An 18,661-nucleotide genomic window follows, 5' to 3' on the forward strand; every position below is an offset into this window, starting at 1 on the left:
ATTAGTATTTTTCTTTTCAGGTCACCTACCTCTTTTGTTTAACTGAAACCTACAGCATCTCACTTGTTCTCATACTATTTTACCTCTTGAAGAGCACAAAATTTAATTCTCTCCATCTGAACATACACACACACACACACACACACACACACACACACCCCACACACTTACACATATATCCTGCCATTCTCTTGCTCTTAACAAATTTGTTATGCTACCACCTTGGGCCTGGGATCACCATCACCTCAACCTACTGAACTTCATGTAGAGTAAAAGTACCCTGGCACAACTGAAGAAACTGCATCTTTAAGAAGCCAGTAAATGAAGTCTTTAAACAATGTTAAGCATCTACGCTAGTGTTAAAATATTTAAATAGATCATGTCAATGCTAATATAAATTTCACTACTTCATCTCTGGTAACTACTATTGCTTTCATGTTTATTAAAGTGAAATAATATTTTTCTACAGAGATTTTAAGTAATTTATCAAGCAGTGAACAGTACAGTGAAAGTGAGTATATGCAGGAAATCCTTTGGGTTATTAAATTTATTTAATAATTTTTCCATGTGTCATTGAATGACAAATGATAATTTTTCTGTTATGGTTAATAATTTACATAGCATATATGATACCTCTCCAGAGGTTTATATATCAAATCACAATTTCAAAGTAGATATGACAGCTATTGACTCAAAATTGCTTTACTGAAAACTTCCTTACTGTACTTTTATATGACAAATTCTAATAGTTTATTAAATGTTTCTGTCATGAATTAATTATGCCAGGAAGATAAGCAGCAGTATCTTCTGTACCAATATTAAACGGTGGTCACAAAAGTAATATGGTGCATTATTGCCAAATATGTTGATCACTTTGAAAAGTTGTTTCAAAATATTAAGTTTTTTTAATTCATTAGGAAATAATTCAATGATCTACAGATTTCTGTCATCTAACAAGCACAATTTTTGCCTGTGAAGGAGAAGGCATAGGATGGAGAAAATGGTACAGAAGCCAAATCTGGGTTTAAATCATCACCTTGTAGCTATGTGACATGGACGTATTACTTCTGTCTTTGAACCTAAATTTTCTAATCTTTCAAATGGTGAGAATAATGCTTCTTAAAGGATTATTTTGAAATAAGGCACTTATGGTAGGTCTTTAGGAGCTGGTAGCTGTTACTATAATTATGCACTATGGTAAGAGAAGCCAGATGACAAGGGATGGTTCCTGACCACAAAAGGTCAAGAATTTTAAGCATATCACTTAATTCCAAGATAGGAAATAAACATATTTAACTATTTAAATGGCATACCTTAAAAACATACTATGCCATCACGACATATAACCACACACACACACACACACACACACACACACACACACACACACACACACATTACTATAGAAAACCTCATTTGTACCAAAAAGTTTATGTTGCACTCTTCTAAAATGTACCATTTTGTCTTATTATTTGCTATGTACTAGAATTATAAATTAGCAATTATTACTACTTCTATTTTATAGCATTAAAAGAGGCTGGTTTGTATTACCAGGATCACATGTTAATTCTGGAAGTACCTATGGTTTTCTTAATCCTCTTTCACTACCTCAGGATAATTCACTAGAGTATTTTCTATAAAAACATGGATATTTCTAATGATTCAAGCCCTATTCACAAAACCTGGCTAAAAACTTCATAAAGGAAAAATATTACTGTTTTGTGGCCATCATTTTTCAAACATTGTTGATTTATAGTACCACTTTGAAATTTGAGTTTTCATTGATAATTCACGAATCAGTATTTTAACATATATACAAAACCTACCATCTAGGCATCTCCTTTCTGATTTTGTGGTTCCTCAGAGTAGAATTTAATAGCTACACTATATGGTCAAATTGCTATTTTAATCTTAAAATTCCAATTTTTAATCCTGAGACATTAAAAACCCTCCACTGAATACTGATGTAGTAAACAGCTTCAAAGTAAAAATGTCAAGGTTCTCAGAAGATCCTAGAATCATCTTCTATATGTCCTTCCTTGAAGATATGAATTACTTAATGGTCACTTGGCTTGGCACAAACTAAAGGTCTGTTCTGTGTCACAGATGTGAATTAACATTTCCCCCAAAGCCATCTTGCCAATTCACGTGACTGACTAGACCCAGCCAAAACAGAATATGGATGATACTCTACAAAGCAGCCATTCTTACTGGAGAGACCAAAGTACTCCAAGTAATGTCTTTTATTGGTTATGTGGTTGTTATAATTATTATACTCAGTGAATAGCATATATTCTCTAATGAAGAATTTTCCAAAAATTATGAAATAATTTATGTGAAGGAAAAAGAATGGAATATGGATCCAGAAATAACTCAGATGGTAATTTATCAATAGTTGGTTACTCTTTGTGCACTCTGTTAATTTGGATATGAAATGAAATTATAATATCATGGAATGAGGGATCCAGCCTTACACTGGGACAACAGTCATCAGAAGATAAAATTATAGTAAAAATAGGTGTAATTTTGATACATCAATGAAAACATACCTTATCTTCAAATTTTCAACTGTTTTATTTATTTTTTCAACTATTTTTAAAGGGTGGACATTTTAAGTCATGATTAAAGAAACTAGGTTTTCATATCAAGTATTACCATGTACTATGAACTGCAAATGAGAGAGATCTAAGAAATACCCCTGAGAATTAACACCATGTGGATAATACAGTCACTTAATGATTTCATAATTGATAAAAATTCATAGTGATATTAATCTGTATCTTTGCATTTTTTTTAAATCGAAAACACACAAAAATACAGATGCACAAAAGCACTTTAAGCTATTTTCTATATTTTATAGAGGAAGCAGAAAAATTAAAAGCTTACAAACAAAAGTGGAATGAGATTTTAATTAAGAAAATTTTAATGCCAGACTAAAGCAGCACTAAAATTCGGAATAAAACATGGCTACTGTAACTGAAGCAGGTTTATTTCTTTAAGAAGTGCTTTCTAATTCTGAAGCTGCATATGTGCAGGCACACGTGATGGGGAATGTAAGGGTTGCCATGGTAAGTACACATCTTTTCTTGGGCAGTCAAGTATTTTTAAAACTGTATAAAGAACTCTCACTTCATAATATGTCATGGAAATTGACTCTGCTTTCCTTACCAACACATATTAGTATGATGCAATGCAGCACAGGACAGAAATAGCCCACATTTCTAAAAACTTCAGCCCATTAAGATCGCTTATAAAACATGGAGTGAAAATGAAATAAGAAATCTCCAAGTCAGGGAACTAATTAAATGGTGGGTCTAGAACAAGTTCTACCTCCATTAAATTAATAAATAATCACACCCCAGGACATTCCACATGCCTGATACACTCCCCGGGAGTCCAAAACGCAAACAGCGCTAAACACCACCCTCAATATACTTTAGTCATATGACTTACTTTTAAGGAAAATTAAAATTATTCCTACAGCCCTACTTTCTCATTCTTCCCCGCGGCGATCAATGGTTTCCAAGAAGCAGGGATGTGACTCTTATCTACTGTCTTTTGCACAAAATCTCGTGGTGCTTCTCTTAAGAGTCTGTGAAGTCAGTTCAAGACGCCTGGATGGAGGCGTGACACTTGGACTGGGGAGGTGGCAGAATCTTTTGAGAAACGCAGCAGGTTCTGAGGCGCTAGAGAACCCACGTGTGCAGGGGCTGGAGAACTTTTCCGCCACGTCTCCCGGAAGGAATGCCTCACTTTTAAATAGGGTCTAGCTGGGGCGAGGGGCGGGGGTGGGTGGAGGGTGGGCAGTAAAAGAGGAGAGGTGGGCGGCAGAGCAGAAGGTTCAAACCCTTCACAGGTATCTACTCGTGCTTCTCCACATTCTATTCTCGCCCCCTTCAACTTTATTATTTTTCCTTCTTAAAGGAGGACTTAAGCAACAGGGATGCCGAGCATCTCATAGGCTCAGCCTGGAACAAAGAAAATCGAGTTCCTAATACTGTATCGCTCCTGTTGGAGATCACGTGTCCTGCTTTCACTGGAATGCACTCTTCTCGCCCACGCTATAAATTCTCTACTGTGCTTAGAAATTTTACCCAGGTTAAAATATGCTCACATACAAATTGCTTTTCATCTACCAAGAGAACCACATTTCAATGTAAACAGGTACACATCTTTACGTGGTGACCCAGTTACCACTGCAGGTAAATTCAGAAGTGTATTGGGAAAGTAATGGGAAAGAGCAGGTGGAGGACCTTTTATATCTCACTGAGCGTACCCCCCCTTACCCCCCATACACACACCTTTTCTAATTTCTTTTGAAGGACAACTTCGAAAGGAACGTGGGAGTCGTGGGAGTCTCAGATGGTTCCTTCCTGAAGCCGATTCCCGGGAGTTGTGAAAGTGACCCTTCCCTTCTCTGCCTGGCGCTGCGCCCTCTCGCCCAGCCCGCTCGCTTTGTGACTTGATGGGGAGGAGACAGTGAGGGAGAGGGCGGAGGCGGGTCCTTTATGCAGCCCTGATGGGCAAGAAGTAGTATAATGAAGCAATTCTGCAGCCATCTCCGTTATTATTAAGTCACATTCTTTTTAAAGGCATTCTGTACAAGCCGCATTCCCTCACCCCCATTCTTGACTCTGCAAACTGTAAGGCAGGACACCCTGTGGCAGCCAATTGAGTTGTCCGTGAGCTAAGGTGCTATGGTTATCGTAATGTTAATGTGCTTCCCTCCCTCTTTCCACGTAGGATCTGAAACTAGTCCTGCATCATTAATGACTCTAAGAGGAGGATGCTAGATGTTGAAGGGGGCTCAGCACTGGGATTGGGAATAGAGCTGGCTCACCAGCTTCGCCGTGCAACACAAAGAAGATGTGTGGGTAGGAGTTGTCTAGCTTAGTGGGAAGGAGACAACGCTTTTCCTGACTCCCAGGGAGAAAGCTTTCGCTCCATCGCTCCCCCAGTTCTTTCGGTCTTCCAGTCTCTCATACTCCTTCTTCCCTTTCATCCCCTCCCCAAAACCCCACCCGTTCCCTTTAATCCCCAAAGGCATAAAGATTTTCTAATTGTATTTTTCAAACAAATAGACATCAAACAGGAATACTACAGCTTCTAAGATAAAGGGACAAACGCGACCTGCCACAAGTGTGTGTGTGTGTGGGGGGGGGGGGAGAGGGAGAGAGAGAGAGAATATCAAACGAGCGCTTCATCCTTCAGACACCTCCAGGAAAAAACTGACTGGAGATACCCAAGATAATAAAGAACTAAGATCAACCTCAGCTCAACCAACGGTCCCAGCACCAGGACCCCAATCTAGCTCTTTACCTTTCCTTTTTGCAATATGTAACCCTTTAAGTTCAGCCCAGGCCGCTCGGCGCTCCCCTGCACCCGCACAGCTAGCACCCCATTCTAAATGCCCCGCAACCTACCACCTCCCCGCCGCCTCCGCGGGCCACCGCGCAAGCAGCTCCCAGAGGGCGCTGAAGGCTCCGGTCCTCCCACCCCCGCCCCCGTCGGCCACCCGGGTCCCACACCTCGGGCGCTGTGGCTGTCGCGGCGAGGCCCCCGCAACCCCCTTGGCCACAGAGCGATAGTGTCCTACTCACATCGCCGGCGGGAGAAACTGCCCATGAGGTTCCGGAGAGAGTGAATCGTGCAGCTGCCAAGGGTTATTCCTTAAAGTGTTCGGGGGTCCGCAGTGGAGTGGGCACGAGGTTCCTCGGAGGAGAGGAGCGGTGAAGGAGGAGAAGAGGAGAAAGAGGGGATTCCAGGCAGGTGCCACGTTAGACCATGATGCCCGTGCCCTTCAGGTGGACACCTGGAGAGGTTCCGGCGGGAAGCAGCCGAGGGGAAGCCCGAAGCGCTGGCGGGGGAGGCAGGAGCGCATCCACTGCCCAGCTTCCGCCTGCCCTGCGCGCCGCGCTAGCGACCGCAGCAGAAGAGGCAGCGGCGGTGGCGGAGGCGCAGCTCCCTCCCCACCCCCAGAAGGCTCCACAGACAATGAATCCTGGGCGGAGAAGATCCGAGCAGAAAAGGCGAATCTTGCACCCAACTCCGTAACACCCCCTGCCCGCTGCCGCGCCTCTCCTGGGCGAGGATCCCCGGGGACCGGGGCGCAGCGGGCGGTTCGGAGGGGCAGTGCGCTCCCGCGGCTGCAGGCGGCGGCCGAGTGGGCGGTTGCAGGTCCCTCCGGCGAGAACCCGCTGCCCAGGGGCTGAGTGTCCGTAGCTTCGAGCCCAGGGTTCGCCCGGAGTGGGGTCCTCCTCGGTGCAGTGGCTCGGTGAACAGGTGCCAGGATTGGCAGGCGAGGAGGCGCTGCTCCTGGCTCTTGGCTGTGTCTCCGTGCTCTCCCCCCCCCCTCTCTTTTTTCCCACCCCCTTTTCCGACGACACCAGCTGCAGCTGCTTCAAAGTGTAAAAAATGTCAAGGAGATTTTCCAGCAATAGGGGAGGGGGTGACCACGTTCACAGCCCTCGGCCTCTTTTTGAGATCCTCGCCTGCCCCTCTGACCTCCACTCGGGCTTCCCCAAATTGTGAGAAGAAAAATCCCAGTCCGGCGGCGAATTGAAATGGTCGCCTTCTCCCGGCTCCGGCACAGGCTGTTGTTAGAGAACGGGACAACAGGCCGAGCTCTCTGGGTTCTTTCAGTCGCCCGCCGTGCGCCAGGCAGGTGCCCGAGGCACGGCGCCGGGCAGCGCTGGGCCGCCGGTTCCTCCCGTTGCCGGACCGGCCCGTGGCGCTCGGGCGGCGCGGCGTCCTGCAGCGCGGGCGACTCCGCCGCACCAGCGCCCCCGGGCCTCTGCGCCTTCCAGAGCTCCCCTGCACCCGCACCGGCTCGGTGACGCTGCGCTCGTGGCTCCGCAGGCTGCCGCTCCTGCTATCTCAGCAAAGAGGCGGCTGGGAGCGCCTCCTCGGGGTTTCCTCCCCCGCCCGCCTTTCCCGCTGCAGGTTGTTGTCTGCCAAGGAGAAAAGTCTCTGCTAGCGGGTCGGTCGCTTCACGTCAGTCAAGGCAACGACCTTTGTGCCTGCTCTCACGTTCCCTTCTCTTTCTGGGGCCAGGGTTGCTGCCCTGGGAGTGCGCAAAATAAGAAGGGGTTTTCTAACTCTCCTTCGTGTTTTCACCGCCACGCCTCCTGCCATGAACACACACTCTCACACTCACACACACTCATATGCTTCCTCACGTAAAAGCACACACAGACACTTTATTCTCTCACACTTGTCTTTAAACTCTCATAAGCAGCAATATGTTAAGAAACATATTGACGAAGCTGGTACTATATTTAGACTTCTCTTTTATTCTCTAAACCCATTGGGTCAATTCTCTCTTTAAAATAAGATTTATTATCCTGGAATCACCTACTTTTTTTCTTTTCCTGGAATATAGGCTATACGCTTTTTGTTTCCTCATTATAAGAAAGGATTTCCCTTTAGTTCTCTACATCGCTAATACAGGCAGATGTCATGGTATTCATTTACCACTCTGGGGTGGATGCAAACTCACAGTTTACTAAAAAGAAAATGCATTTGCTCATATTCTTGGATTTGCAATGCTAAAATCATCAAGGTCAAAAATCATCTTTTCTGGCTGTTAAGGATTGTCTAGGAAGAGACTTTGGAGATTGACACCTAATCTGCAGAGTACCAAGAATTATTATTTTCCACTTTACCTGGGCCATGAAAGTGGGCTGACTTTTAAGGATAACTTCCCAGTATATCATATTATTTGCATGTAAAAGGAAAGAGGAATGAGAGCATATTTTGAAAATCCAGATCATTTTAAAAGTGTGTTATAAAACACCACTGAGAATGGGTTCTGAAACGGCAAGGAGATGAAAAAAAATTTTTTTAAGGACAAATTTTGAATTGACCTCTGTGGAGCTCTATTTTTTTCACCCATGGTTTTGTCCTTGTAAACATTTGCCACATCTTAGTGTCTCAGCTGGATGGAGTGATATGAAAAATTTTAGGTACTGATTGAAAATCTAAAAAAAGCATAACCTCGCACAACAGTTATACAATTGTAGCAATTCTTTACAGGCCTCCAATTCTTTTGGATACAGTTTACACAGAACTTTCACATATATTATTTTATTTAATCCTTTCCTAAAACTATTTGGTGGGTAACGTTTTCCACACTTATAGGAAGGGCACAAGGCTCATCTCAGAAACGTACCCAATTGCCGTGTACTTGAACTCAGAATTTCTTATTTTAACTCCAGGATTCATTCCCTTTTACCAAAATATTTGACCAAAAAAAAAAATTGTATGTAAAATCACAGCCAATTATGAGGAAACTGCAGATCATTGCAAACAGGTAACATACCTACCAATGAACTTACATCTCAGGTGTTCAGTGGAACTTTCCTAAATGAAAACAAAATTGTTCCCTTCTAATGGAGAGAAAGATATTTTTTTGGAACCCCAAATTAAAAATTGATGATGCCCCTGTAATATATTTCAAATCATACGCCCTCCTTTCCTCTTTGTCATATCCTAGAACCTTGATTTCAGACTATATAGGTTCAAATAGATAAAATATTTTAAATATGTGCAGGTGTGATGCAGTGCCTATGGGTTTTTAACAAACATGATTTTAGCATGAAAAAAATAAGAAGGAAGTATTCTCTGTAGAATGGGCTTTGGATACAATGCCCCAATTTTTTTCTAAGGTTTATGAATCTTGAACAAATTTTGGCCACCTTCACTATTTAAACAATGAAGCATACTGAAGAGATTTCAATGGTTTCATAGAATTAAGGATCTATTGAAATGAAAATAAAGATGCTGTCTTTAAACTCCAAGTTGCCCTCTCATCAACCCTCTGGAAATGCAGATGACTGTCCGCAAATTGGAGAAAGATGAATGTAGAATATCCTTAGGCTGTCACTCAAGCAGAGGTCCAACACCAAAAACAGTAACAACTCAAAATTAGGTCAAGGCAGTTTTAACAGTTTAGCTGTTCAGATTACATCTAAGAATGGTTAGACATTGAATCCATAAAATTTTGTAAACTGTTAATCAATTCCTTTGACTCACACTACTAAAATTTTTGAAAGGATAAGCTGTTTCCAGGATAAGCAGGACTAACCTTGTTTGAAAATAAAAGACATATGGTGATATTAGACAATCAGGCACCAACTATCTTTCTAATATTTTTCTTTGGAAGCCTGGTATGTCACACTTGTCTTAAAAAGATTTCCTCTTCGGCAATTCCTGATTTTAAAAAACCCACTTATAGAAAGCACAATACTTTCAGTTTTACCAACCATTAAAGTCTTAACAGGATTATCTTAATTAGATATTGGTCCTTGGGGAAATAAAAAAAACTTTGTTAAATTTTGATTTATGGGGATATAGATCTGAAGAGCTCGGAGCTGGTAGAGCTTGGTAGGACAGGATCAGTATCAGTGGGGTACCATAAGAGTATGGAGTACTGTTAGCTTTTGAAAAACAGGGAGAAACTCTGAAAAGGAAGTGGGAGTCATTAGATTCTTCTTCAAGTTAATCTGTTAGACAGCCTTTACTGTGAAACTAATCTCTCAGATTAACAATCTAGTCTAGCTAAAGAGAATGGTTATTGTTATATTGAATTCATTTGGATAATTATTTTCTATTTTTAAACATTAATTTGCATATTTATGATATACAAAATACAATGAACACTAATGTACACATCATGCATCTCTTTTAAGAAGAAAAATATGATTGATAAGATTGAAGCTTCCAGGACTTCCCTGGTGGTCCAGTGGTTGAGACTTCACCTTCCAATGCAGGGGGTGTGGGTTCAATCCCTGGTCAGGGAGCTAAGATCCCACATGCCTTGTGGCCAAAAAACCAAAACATAAAACAGAAGCAATATTGTAACAAATTCAATAAGGACTTTAAAAAACATGATCCACGTTAAAAAAAAAAATCTTAAAAAAAAAAAGGATTGAAGCTTCCTCTCCCATTCCTCTATTTCTTCTCCCCTTACCCCACAGAGGTAACCTCATTCCTAAACTTTTGTATTTATTTGTACATTTGTACATTACTAAATTTCATGCCCTTTTACTGCTAACAACATGTTTATATTGCTTTGCAAATTTTACTCTTACAAAAGTGATATAATGCAGTATGTATTCTTTTACAACTTGCTTTTATTTTTGAAAGAAAACGGCATTATGTCTATGAGTGTGAATTGTCTTGATATGTGACACTCTGGTTCACTAATTTTTACTGCCGCATGATACTTGACTTTATGAATTTGTCATTTTCACCTTCTGATGACAATTTTTACTTTAGTAATGCTGTTATAAACATGTTTGTTTATATCTCTTTATGTATATGGATGAGAGTTTTTCTATTTTATATACCATCTAGGAGTGGATTTCCTGGGTTGTGGAGTATATTCGATATTCAATTGTTTTCAAACAATTTACATTCCTGCTATCATTTATAAGAGTTTTCTTTGATCCATATCCTGGCAGTACTTGGTATTATCAGATACTCTCACATTGTCCAGTCCAGTCCAAGGGGTGTAAAATGGTATTTCATTATGGTTTAAATGTGTATCTTCCTGCTTAATTATAAGATTGAGAACCTTTTTATATTTATTAACACTCCACATTTCCAATATGAATTGGTTAGTTTATATATTTCATGCATTTTTCTATTGGGTTTTCTTGGTGTGTGTGTGTGTGTTTGTGTGTGTGTGTATCCTGGATTCTATTCCTTTGTCAGATCTCATCTTTGATTTTCACTCTTAAGATGATGTATTTTTATGAAAAGAAGTTTTAATTTAATACTGTCAACTTTATCAGTACTTTCCTTTATGATATGTGCTTTGTATCTAGTTTAAGAAACACTTTACTATCCCAAGATTATATATTTTCCTATATCGTATGCTAAAATCTTTAGAATTTGAATTTTTTACCTTTCAGACTTTAAACTATCTGACATTGACTAGATAGAATAAGGTCTTGTGATTTCACGAGATCAGTGGCATGAGAAAAATTAAAGAAGCTATCATGGATTTACCCTGTACTTAAGAATTAATAGTCCAAAAAGAAAGGATAAAGAAAAGTCAAAGAAAAAGAATAAGATGAGGTGCCTTGCTTTCCTTGTCAATATTGATTGTGAAACTACAGTAATTTAGGACAGTTTTCAATTGAAACAGTTTAAAGAGATAGGTGAAACCAAATACAAAGGCCAAAAATTGAGCAATGAGCTTTTATACAACAGAGGAGGCAGAAGGCAATCAGCTACCTCGTGAGGAATAAAATGAAAACTTAAACAAAAATTAATACCTTACCTCACACTATAGACAGAACAAAATCATATTGGCGGTTTTCTCTCACAAGCAGTTCAGACAAAATTTAATATACCAGTACTCCAACAGGAAGGTTATCTTAAATGAAATATAAGTAAAAAGACCAGCTCTGAGGAATTTAATATATTTTTTTAAAAACATAATATAGGTGAGTTCACTAACACATTATGGTATAAACATTTTCTGAGAATGTCTTTGCTATCTCTGGGTAGTTTCCTATCTATATAAAATTTTAAATACATTTTCTTCAACCAGAAGTTCTTTCTGATTATAAAATTACATTATCCCATGATCTTAAATTTTAATACAGTATATTATTATTAATTTGAGTAGATAGGAATTATAAAAAACAGGTAAGGAATTGATGATTTTACTAGCAAAGGTTTTTTTTTTAACAACAACTATAAACTGCTGAAGAATTTTCAGTGGTCTGCAAATATAGGAATTCAAACTGCATAACTAACCAGAGTTCAGGAGGTTTCATGCACACAAAATCCAGAACATATACAACATTCACCTTCCCTTAGATAACATAATCCTTTAACCCAAGAATCTGTACGTTGCTGATATTAAGTTGTTTCTATGCTAAATCAGTCAGTAAGGAAACCAATTATCTTTCCTTAGAAGTTAAGGTAAACTAATATTTGTGGCTTTTTTTCTGCTTTGTACTTTGTCATACCTTAGCTGAGATAGGCTGAAAGCTAGGCATCTTGCACCAGTTAGCCAAGTTGTGAACGCAAAGGAAGAGTTCTTGAATGAAATTAAAAATGCTACTCCAGCGAACACACATATGATAAGAAAGCAAAACAGCCTTATTGAAAAGAAAACTTTTAGTGGTCTGGATAGAAGATCAAACCAACCACAACATTCCTTAAGCCAAAGCCTAATTCAGAGCAAGGCCATTACTCTCTTTAATTCTATGAAGCCTGAGAGAAGTGAGGAAGCTACAGAAGAAAAGTTTGAAGCTAGCAGAAGTTGGTTCATTAGGTTTAAGAAAAGAAGCCATTTCCATAAAATAAGAGTGTCAAGTGAAGCAGGAAGTGCTGATGTAGAAGCTGAAGCAAGTTATCCAACAGATCTAGCTAAGATAGTTAATGAAGATGGCTACACTAAACAATAGATTTTCAATGTAGCGAAACAGCCTTCTATTGGAAGAAGATGCCACCTAGGACTTTCATAGCCAGAGAAGAGAAGTCAATGCCTGGCTTCAAAGCTTCAAAGGACAGACTGACTCTCTTGTTATGGGCTAACACAACTGGTGACTTTAAGTTGAGGCCAATGCTTGTTAACCTTTCCAAAAATCCTAGGGCCCTTATGAATCATGCTAAATCTACTCTGCCTGTGCTCTATAAACCGAACAACAAAGCCTGGATGACAGCACATCTGTTTACAACGTGGTTTACTGAATATTTTAAGCCCACTGTTGAAATCTGCTGCTCAGAAGAAGACTCCTTTCAAAATATTACTGCTCATTGACAGTGCATCTAGTTACCCAAGAGCTCTGATGGAGATGTACAATGAGATTAATGTTGTTTTCATGCCTGCTAACACAATATCTATCTATTTCACGCCTGCTAACACAATATCAATTCTATAAATAATACAATATCTATTCTGCAGTCCATAGATCAAGGAGTCATTTTGATTTTCAAGTCTTATTATTTAAGAAATACATTTTTTAAGGCTATAGCTGCCATAGGTAGTGATTCCTTTGATGGACCTAGGCAAAATAAATTGAAAACCTTCTGTAAAGTGTTTACCTTTCTAGATGTCTTTAGGAACATTTGTGATTCATGGGAAGAGGTCAAAATATCAACATTAGCTGGAGTTTGGTAGAAGTTGATTCCAACTCTCATGGATGATTTTGAGGGGTTCAGGACTTCAGTGGATGAAGTAACTGCAGTTGTGGTGGAAATAGCAAGCGAACTTTAGAAGTGGAGCCTAAAAATATGACTGAATTGCTGCAATCGCAGGATAAAACTTTAAAGGATGAGGAGTTACTTTTTATGGCTGAGCAAAGAAAGTTGTTTCTTGAGATGGAATCTAGTCCTGGTGAAGATGATGTGATGATTGTTGAAATGATAACAAAGGATTTAGAATACTACATAAAGTTATTTGATAAATCAGTGGCAGGTTTTGAGAGGATTGGCTCCAGTTTTGAAAGAAGTTCTACTGTGGACAAAATGCTATCAAACAGTATTGCATGCTTCAGAGAAACTTTTCATGAAAGGAAGAGTCAATTGATACGGAAAACTTTAATGTTGTCTTAGTTCTGAAAAACTGCCAAAGTAACCCCAGCCTTCAGCAATCACCAACCTGATTAGTCCAGCAGCTATCAACTTTGAGGCAAGAACCTCAACCAGCAAAACCATTATGACTTGCCAAAGGCTCGGATAATGGTTAGCGTTTTTTAGCAATCAATTATTTTTAAATTAAGGTATGTACATTGCTTTTATAGACATAATGCTATTACAAACTTAATAGACTATTGTAAACATAATTTTATATGCACTTGGAAATCAAAATATTTGTGTAACTTGCTTTATTGTGATGTTCACTTTATTGTAGTGGTCTGGAACTGAACCCACAATATCTCCAAGGTATGGCTATAATTGTTTTCTTGTATAACACAAGTCTTGGGACCTCAATTATAGTGTCAGGAATTTGCTTTGTTCTAGAAAGAGAATTCTTAGGAAAGAAAGTCTTTCCATTCAAAGATGGGAAAATAGACATAGCCAGAAAAATAATATTTATCCTATGTTTTTGCTTATTATGTGAGACCACATCTAAAACCTAAATGGAAATGATGGAGGAAAGTATAAGTTGAACACAATTCTAATTTAATTATAAGGCAAGATATACTAAGCTGTGATGATTTTGTCTATTTGCCTGACAGAAAATAGTCAAATAGTGGTGCCAGACACAGTAAGTTCAGCAATTTGAGGTTTTAAAAATTACTTATTTTTAGTAAAAGCAGGAGCAGTTTGGACATATGTAGTCAGGACCCCAGAACTTTTTGTTTAGGTCTCACTGTTATGCTTACTTCAAGATGAAAGAAATGGCTTTGAGTATATAAATCATACTGGAATATTTTAATATGTTCCAGAATGGTAATATTTAGCATAGAATCTAATCATAGTTCAGCGTGGAGACTTCATACTATTGACTATTAAGAATAACTGATATAAAGTTACACAGCTTGCTATTATCCAATTTTATTTATGTTTTCAACTCTATCATTAGAAAAAATGTTTGTTAACAGGAAACAAGTAGAGATTCATTTAGATCCAGGATAACATTTTATTTCAGTGAATTGTTTCTTCTCAACAGTTTACACTTAATACTTTATCATCTAAAATTATAAAACCCCACAGTTTCAAAATTTTAGGTTAGATGAAAATGTCTTTTTTTACACTTTACTCTTGAATAATAATTTAGTTGGTATATAATTCAAAGTTGACAGTTACTATTCCTTAGTACTTTGAAGATATTATTCCATGGGTTTTGGTCTTCACTGTTACTGTTAAAATATCTGCTCTCAGTCTAATTGTCATTTCTCTGTAGACAATCGTTCCTTTCATTCTTGCTGTCATTGAGATATTCTCTTTTTGGCTTTGTACACTGATGTATTTAGGCATCAATTTCCTTCCATTTTATTTTCTAGTTTTTAAAATTTTATTTCTCTTATTTATTTCTATTTTTGCTGTTATAGATTAATTTTTTTTAACTATTCAGCTTTTATCTCTTAAAATACTGTCTCTCTTCCATTCCCTATATTGTCGCTTTCTTATTTTATCTTCCATATCACTAACTACTCTGTAACATTTTTCTCTCTTCTGTCTCTCTGTGCTACATTTTCTGTAATTAGTGGCCTTTATCTTTCAGTTAATTGATTCTTTTTCAACTATCTAATGTAATGTTTAACCTACCATTGAATTTTGAATCTCACTAATTATATTTATAATTTCAACAAGTTATTTTGTTATAAGATTTTCTGATCTGTTCCGAAAGCATATTTCTTGCTCATGTTTTTGATTCACTCTTTTATTTTGCATGCTGATTTAATAATTTTAATATCTGAAATTCAAGAAGTCTAATTTGGGGTGCTGATTTATTTTCTCTTGACTCTTGCTAATAGTGGTATATTTCCTTGGATTCGGAGCTCATTTTCAGTTGGATGTTACATGTGGGAATAATGTGAACCCTTGGTTAAAGATGTTTCCCTGCAATAAGGATTTGTATTTGTTTTTTTTTCCGATGACCCAAGGAGCTAGCTACCCAAATCATTTTAATTTTTAGCTGTGGGTTTCCCAGATTATCAAATAAGTCCCAAGTGCTGAAAAGACCATGCCTGTGATTACAAGGAAAAGACTTTCTTCCCAACCCAAAGACAAGGTTGAAGCAGACAATGTGCTGTTTCTGTTTTCCAGAAACAGAAAAAATTCCTGTTTTCCAGGGGTAAATATTTTTAAATTAAACTTAGTGAAAATGTAGGCCTTCAAGGGTTCCATCTTTAAGTTAATTCCCACCTTTTCTAGGCTAAAGGTCTAGTGTCCTATTCAGCTGCCTGTTAATAGGGAGATTCTGTTATAGATTACTTATTGGCAAATGCCTTCAGAGGAGTTGTATATTTAATGCTTCTTACCACTATGGTTTCCTATTTTATCAATTGTTTGGCTTTCAAGAATTAATCTTCTTTCTTGAAAGTTAATTGTCCACAAAACAATGACAAAAAATGCATAGTTTTTAAATTTTTATCCAGTTTTTCTAGATGTTTTGTCCTAGAAGTATTTTGATGATATTCAGACTGCCATGTTTTGGAAGTGGAACTAATTTATCTATTACATCACAATTTTTGAGGTGATATTTTTCAGTGTCAAAATGTTGAAGTTACTTAGGTTAAATAGTATTTGTATATTTCCTTTCTATGAAGCATGCTGTTAGAGGAGACAGTAGAAATGAGGCTTGCCACCAAGATGTTGTTACAAAGGACTTTATGGACTGATAGCTTCTAAGTGAAGCAAACAGAAACATACTTGGTTATTATTTTTGATGACCCTAATCTATTTTCAGGATCAGTGTAAGCAAAAGTCTCTTTTAATACCGGTTATCACCATCAGATAATAAACACGTTCCTCTAAGTGAGTTATTTTTTTATTATAGGACACACTAATAGATAGCATTAATGATTATTATTCGATTAAAATCTACTCTCCCGATAACAGTATGCACAAACAACTTGAGTCATGAATGATGTTCCAAACATTCATCTAACAATTGAGAATTTATATCTGAGACATAAAAGGTAGAAAACCAATCAAATTTAGCTCCTTTTGAAATAGGTGGATTCTTTGATAAACATATAAGGGAATTCAATAATCTAGAAAATTATGAAAGAAGAAAAAGACTAGTAGCAATATAACATTGTTAAAGAAAAGGGTATATTAAAAATTACCAAAATGTTTCTCTGATATTTTTAATATTTTATTTTTTTTCTTATCACAGAATTGTTATGCTTATTGTTAAAATCTCAAGCAGTACAGATTTTATAAAGTAAAATATGAAAGTACTCTATAAATTTTTCCCTTTAAATAACCATAGTTATTAGTGTGGTGTACTCTTCTGAATTTATCTCAACATATAGTAACATAAAGTTACATACATTCTTACATTTACCCCTCAGAAATATATTGTTTATATGTATGCATATTGCCTTATTACTTGCTTTTGCTGAACAATATATGGTGAAATATCCTTCTGTTTCAGTTCTAATATAGTAAGATATCCTGTCCCTTTTTATAGCTTTATAGAATCCCATTGCATGGATATACCATAATTTATGTAACCTCTTTTCTATTAATGGCTGTTTGGTTAATTTTAATTTATTTCACCATTGCAACAATTTTGCAATGAATTTCCTTGTATATATGTCCTTGCATTCTTATGCATAACTTTTATAGCATATATTTTTAGAAATATAATTAGAAAACTGTATATTTTATATAATATTAATCCAATATATTAATAATTATTGTAATATAATATAGCAATATGATTACATAAAATAATTCTAGTATTATTGAAAACTATACATATACAAAACTTTAATAGATAGTACCAAAATCCCTCCCAAAATGTTAAACTAATTTATGTTGTCACCAGCTGTTCATCAAAATTTTTGTTTTTCACCTACTGTTGACCTTAGGTACCAATCATCTTTTAAACCTTTCCAATCTAATAAACAAGTACATCTCATGATTTAATTTGTATATCTGCAATAGTTATTAAATTGAGGTTAAGCTTTATGCCTTTTATGAAAGTTTGAAATGTGATGGTCTTGTTTCATCATATTTTTTATCTGTGGCAAGAAAATAAGCAGAAATGAGGCAACAATATAGAAATCAAAATCTTCCCTATAGAAAATTAGTTTTTAGGTAAGTCTGATGAGAGTTTAGTAGTAAAAGGAATAGGTGTTGAAGTTTTCTCAGTTCATTACATACCCCTAAAATCCCACCCCCTAGCTTCTTCTCATTTCTTTACCAAGAAAAAGGTCACAGATCTGAGCATCTCTGATGTCCTCTTGCATTTAAACCACATCAGTAAAAAAAACTTCACCCAGTTGATTTAAAGGAATGTTTTACTGTTTGGACAGGAATTTGGCACCACATGGATATAGCCAAAGATTTTTTGATAACCTATTCTTCCCGTGAGACACTAACAGTTCACATTATGTAATCTTCAACCTCACTAACACTTGCTTAGTTTCATTGCTTGAAAATGACACAGACCAGTATCTCTGAGCTTGGGTTACTTAGTGTATTTATTCCTGCATAAGAAAATGAAATTAAATACAGTTCACTGTCAGTCATTTTGTTTTAAGCTTGATATTTGGTTTGAAATAAAAACAAATAGTATTTCTTTCTTTACAGGGGTTTCTCTATGCACTACGAAGCATTTTAAAATAATAAGTAAGAATCTAGGAGTGTTGAGAATGAATAGACAATATGTAAATCATTATGAATGCAATTTATTCAAAGTATTAAAACAGTGGAGGTGGTTTTTACTTTCATCATATGAATAGACACTGGATCAGGATGCAGACATTATCTTTTAAATCTAACAAGGTGTTTTATAATGTTAAATGCATATCTAAAATAACTGGGAAGATTTTACCATTGCTATTTAACCCTTATGTATTGTACATCTCTAAACATGTCAAGATATATTCCTGTTTCTCTAAAGTACACACTCGGATAATTTAAGAATTCTATGCTTATACTAACATTAAATTTAAAGAGATTATTTTACTTCTCTGGAAATAAATCAAAATTTTATATAGGTAGCAGAGTAATTACA

General features: G+C 37.2%; 1 protein-coding gene across 2 annotated transcripts in view; it reads right to left on the minus strand.

Moving 5' to 3' along the window:
- Positions 1-6,320, minus strand: part of LRRC7 (leucine rich repeat containing 7) — a 497,118-nt gene extending 490,798 nt beyond the window's left edge. For both annotated transcript variants that reach the window (XM_033865102.2, XM_073788430.1), the window contains exon 1: positions 5,601-6,320. In XM_033865102.2, coding sequence (XP_033720993.2) covers positions 5,601-5,602 — 2 coding nt within the window. In that variant the 5' untranslated portion in view covers positions 5,603-6,320. The remainder of the gene's footprint in view (positions 1-5,600) is intronic.
- Between the last annotated feature and the right edge of the window lie 12,341 nt (positions 6,321-18,661).

Source organism: Tursiops truncatus, chromosome 1 (genome assembly GCF_011762595.2).
Source record: "Tursiops truncatus isolate mTurTru1 chromosome 1, mTurTru1.mat.Y, whole genome shotgun sequence".
Taxonomy (NCBI): domain Eukaryota; kingdom Metazoa; phylum Chordata; class Mammalia; order Artiodactyla; family Delphinidae; genus Tursiops; species Tursiops truncatus.